The 4,672-nt window shown below is 60.6% G+C and overlaps 2 protein-coding genes across 2 annotated transcripts in view; one reads left to right on the top strand and one right to left on the bottom strand.

Moving 5' to 3' along the window:
- The window catches only part of MNEG_7122 (hypothetical protein), a gene marked incomplete at both ends in the record, with an annotated part of 3,289 nt that extends 2,936 nt beyond the window's left edge, over nt 1-353 (top strand). The window contains one exon of the mRNA XM_014044407.1: nt 279-353. Coding sequence (XP_013899861.1) covers nt 279-353 — 75 coding nt within the window. The remainder of the gene's footprint in view (nt 1-278) is intronic.
- Nucleotides 354-1,823: 1,470 nt separating this feature from the next.
- Nucleotides 1,824-2,804, bottom strand: MNEG_7123 (hypothetical protein; the record flags this gene model as incomplete). Its single annotated transcript, XM_014044408.1, has 2 exons — nt 1,824-2,336; nt 2,727-2,804. The coding sequence occupies 2 exons, from the start codon at nt 2,802-2,804 to the stop codon at nt 1,824-1,826; spliced, it is 591 nt and encodes a 196-aa protein (XP_013899862.1).
- Nucleotides 2,805-4,672: the final 1,868 nt, after the last annotated feature.

The following is a 4,672-nucleotide window of genomic DNA, read 5'->3' on the forward strand; positions in this document are numbered from 1 at the left end:
CGTGCGTGCGTGCGTGCGTGCGTGTGTGTGTGGTGCGTGCGTGCGCATGTGCGCGCGTGCATGTCGTGTGTGCGGTTGCACGATATATATGGACGCGATGGAAACATCTATAAATGGATTGAGTTGGGTGTTAGGATGGAGCTGTTTGATTAGTGCCGGTCTTGCTGACGCACGCCAGCGACTTGCCTACGAGACGCTGTGCTACACATTGCACGGTGCCACGCGCTTCAGCCCGTGCACAAACTCGAGGGTACTGCAACTCCTCCTCTCTTACTCAGGTCCCCAGCGCCAAGTGCACCGTCAAGTTTGTTGGCGGTTACGAGACCAAGGATGAGTGCGAGGCGATGGTGTGATGCCTGGGCAAGCCAGGTCACCTAGGGTGTGTCTCAAGCATCGATTTTGAGGGGGCCGCTGTCCCGCCACCCCTGCTGGGGGCCTTGCTGGTTTGTGCATACTGTAGGGGCACTTTTCAACGCTTGGCTCCAAGCAAGCTGCTCGTTTCCTGGCCCTTACAATATCAAACAGAGGAAGCACTGCTGTTTTGAAATTGTTTTGACTATTTTTCAACGGATGATATCGCACCCCGTGCGTGTGTAAGCCGTGCCTGGCGGCCGCGTGCGGCCGCGCGTGGTGCCTGGCCGCCATGCAAGAAGTCCACAGCCAGCAGCGCAGGGTTGGCTGCCGCTTTGGGTTGCACACACAATGCCGTATACAGAATGCCGCTCGTTGCCAAGCGTTGCCATTGGTGGCTATATATGCTTGCAAGGGGGAAAGCGAGGCGGCGGGCCGAGGCGCCGGCGCCGACGCTGCGACCCCCCCGGGATGAGTCGCGCGGGTCGATGGGGTGTCCACAGCCGTCGCAGCCGCTGCCATTCTGCCGCTGCGTGTTGCCATGCGCGGCAATCCTGATAATCATTTGCTCATTGTTCACAGGGGTAGCACTTACAGACCAATCAATCAGGGCGTCCCGCAGGTTTGTGGCATGCTTGTCACCGGGCATGTGGAGGCTATGTTCATGCTATTTTGACCAGATTCAACACACACAAGTTCGCAGTCTGCAGCCTCTAGGTTTAAACCACCCATTGTCGCAAACTTTGAACCATGCACTTGCGACAATGGGTGGTTTAGCAACTTGAAGTTGCTGAGTGCATGGATGCACGGGTGGCACTCACTGTGGGGTGCTGCAAGAGATGGGGAAAATGCACTTGACTCCTCGCTGGCGCTTCAGATGCTTGGCAAAGTCGCTGCTGCAGGTGTACTTGCCTTAGCATGTTGGCTCTTACTCCCCTGCTTGACGGCACCGGTGCGGATGCGAGTTTGGTGCAAAGTTTGCAGCACCAGTCTTGCACATGGGCTGTAACACAGTGGCAATATAGCGCACGCGCCTTTGCAGGATGTTGTAGGGCTTTGATGGTTACACCTGGCAAGCTGGCAGGTAGGAATGCGTGCCCAGACATTAGATAATGACCAGCAGTACAAAGTGAGTCAGAAATCTGAATTGTAGCACACCTAGACCTGAAGACCGGCATTGCTGCATCGCTCGCATGTGTCTACTCAAAGCGTGACAAGCGCTCTCATAGAGCAAGGCATTGTGCCGCCCACAGGCACGGCCGCACAACAGAATGATGAATGATCATGAGTCATTCTGCATGAGATTGGCCTCAGATGAGTACCGCGTTGTGACAGACATTCCGGCAAATTCGCGTTCCAAACCCTTGAACAGTGGATTCAGCCATCTCAGCATCAGTATACATTTCCAGCCAAGACCTCTTGAACAAGAGGGCATAAGCACGTCACAAACAAAACACTGACGGGTGACGTCATCAAACGGTCACGGCCGCGCCCGCGCGCGCCGCGGCTGCCAGCGGCGGCGCCGGTGCATTGGCGCTGCCCGCGAGCACAGCCGGCCCCTCGGCCACCAGCTGCGCCAGCCCCCTCTTCAGCCGCGCCGCGGCCTCCGCGCACACGTCTGGTTTCAAGTTTGCAAACGCCGCCCGCACGTACCCGGGGCAGCCGCACGCCGACCCCGGGATCAGGCACACCCCGTGATCTGAGATCAGCCAGGCCACCACCTGCTCGTCGCTGTTTTCGAATCCGCGCGGCAGCCGCGCCCAGAAGTAGATCGCGCCCTCCCCGCCCGCGACCGCGGGCGGCGCCGCCGTGCCGCCGTCGCCGTCGGCCGCGGCGTTGAGCGGCGACAGCGCGTCTAGCAGCGCGGCGCGGTTGGTCGCAAGCGCGGCCACGTTGGCTGCTACGTAGCTTCCGCCCAGCTGCAGGGCGGCGAGGGCGACGTGCTGGCTGAGCGTGGGGGGGCAGATTGGGATCGTGTCTTGGACCTGGGAGAAGCAAGGGGGGATTGCGTGTGAGGGGAAGGATTTATTTGTCAACCGGCATCAAACAGTTCGGGAGAGGGTGAGTGTGTGTAGGTTCGCAGGCGGTGTGCAGCGCGGCGCGGGGAGCGCGGGGGGCGCGAACGGGCGGAGAGGGATCCGCGTCCGGCTGCGCGGCAGCCAAGCAAGCGGGCCAGCAGCAGCGGGCCCGCGGGCGCCCGGCCGCCCGCCGCGCCACAGCCGGCCCCAGGGGGCGGTCGCTCGGAGACAGAGCGATCGCCCGTCTCAGTGATTCCTTCTCTCCAGGACAACAACACATTGCCTGACCCTGGCGGTACGTTTCCAGAGGGGCTTAAGGGACTGAGTTTAAGGATGCAAAAACGGGTGTCAGATCACCTTGAGCAGCTCCTGCCCCAGTAACGCGTCCGCCCCTGGCCCCAGGGGCCAGGCTATGTAGCCGACCCTGTAGCCCATCATGCCGTACCTGGGTGAGGGGTTAGGTTTTGAAGTTCGGGGTTTCGAATTGGGTGGTGGGGGTGGCTGGAGCCGGCTGGAGTTGGGTGGGTACGGGAGCGTGGATGCGTTGCTGGCTGGCTGGCTGGCTGGTGGATGGGTGGGTGGGTGGGTGCTTGTGTGGGTTATGGTCCAGCCGAGTCGGAGTGTTCGAAAGATGGCCGCGGGGTCTGCATGGAAAAAAATAGGTAGGATAGATCGGCACGCCACAAACCAGCAGCAAGTGTGGTGTGCGCCTGACCAGCAGCAGTGCTGCTGCAGGTATGAACTGAGGCGATTGTGGATTTGCAATCAGCAGCAACAAGACTCTGAGCATGCTGCAACCCTATGGGACTCATCATAACTCAGCCTTCCTTGTCGCCCTTCCGCTGCAGGATGACTCACGCTTTTGAAAACGAGAAGACGTTGATAATGTTGGGCCCTCCTGCGCAGTGGTGCCGCCGCCCCTCGTACAAAAACTGCTCGCTGGGGGTTTCCAATCAGGCGGTCTCAGCAGCGGCGTTGGTAGTGCGCTATAAAAAAGGGGGGCCTGCTCCGCTCAGCGACAGGCAGTGCTTTGGGGAACGCATCGCTGGCATGTGTGGCACTCAAGGCGCGGCGCGGAGCGTTGCCTGTGCTCGGTGGACCGCCACTGTCAAAGAGGCACGCCTCGCACCTGGTGGGGCCGCACGTTCGGCAAGCTTCGCAGAGCATCGATTGGCCGCTACATGCCCGCGACGCGGCGTCGTGCAGGATGCGAAACGCGAAACGATGCGATATGAATTTGACAATTGACCTCCACGATTCCCGGCATTCCCAAATCATGCACCGCTCACTAGGTGTTGTCCAGGACAAGCCACGCCCCGGCCTTCTTAGTCATCTCGGCAGCCCTGGTGATGTCATCCTCGGTCAGCATGACGCCGGTGGGGTTGCTGGGGTTGACCAAAACCACCTGTAGTGGGGGCCAGGGGTATCCATGTGTAAACGCATAAGAGATAACAACCAACGCTGAATGCGGTAAAGGCGGATCAACAAAAAAAGGTTGCCACTCAATCCATGTGTCATTCAGCATCATCAATAGTGAGGCAAGAGCCTTGCAAGCAGGCTGCATGCAAACTCGTGGCTGCAACGTGCAAACCGAAGAGCCACCGTGCGTGAGTGTGTGTGTGGGAGAGAAGGGGTGCACGGGTGGGCGGGTGGGTGGGAACGCTTGTGCTCTGGTGTGAGGAGGCGCCGCACGTGCCGCTGCGTGTGCCTTGCTGCCCAAGCGTCGACCCCGTTGACCCCCAAGGCCGCACCAATTTTGGCGGGTCAGGGCCCTCCAGCTCCCGCTGCAACCACCCCAGGTCCGGCCGCAGGGTCGCGGCGTCGCTCGGCCCCAGGGCCACCCTGCGTGAGGAAGAGAGAAATGAAAGGGAGAGAGCAAAAGAGGTCCAGGGTTTAGGGTAGAGAGGGTAGGAAGCGAGGGTGAGGGGCATGTTAGGGGCCTCGTGGAGCGGTTTGCGGGCGTCGAGGGGCACCGTAATGATGCATCCCCGCCGGCTGACAGCCGAACGAAAGCAGCGAGATGATTTTGGGATAGGCAGGACGCGACGGCTGCGTACGCGTGTGCATGCAGGTGCGGTGCAGCTGGTAACTTTTGCGTGCACAGGGCTGCCCAACCTCTGGCCCGCCGACGACAAACAGCTGCTCTGGCCGGCACTCTCGTGCTGGAGTGCCGGGACACATTACAAACAAACACGGCCAACAACACAACCAGAGCGCCCGACAACAGACCCGTCTGGCGCAGGCACATCTCCTGGCCCGACCCTCCCCTAGAAGCAACAGTGCCATGAAGCGCGCCCCCACCC

Source organism: Monoraphidium neglectum (assembly GCF_000611645.1).
Source record: "Monoraphidium neglectum strain SAG 48.87 unplaced genomic scaffold scaffold01231, whole genome shotgun sequence".
Taxonomy (NCBI): domain Eukaryota; kingdom Viridiplantae; phylum Chlorophyta; class Chlorophyceae; order Sphaeropleales; family Selenastraceae; genus Monoraphidium; species Monoraphidium neglectum.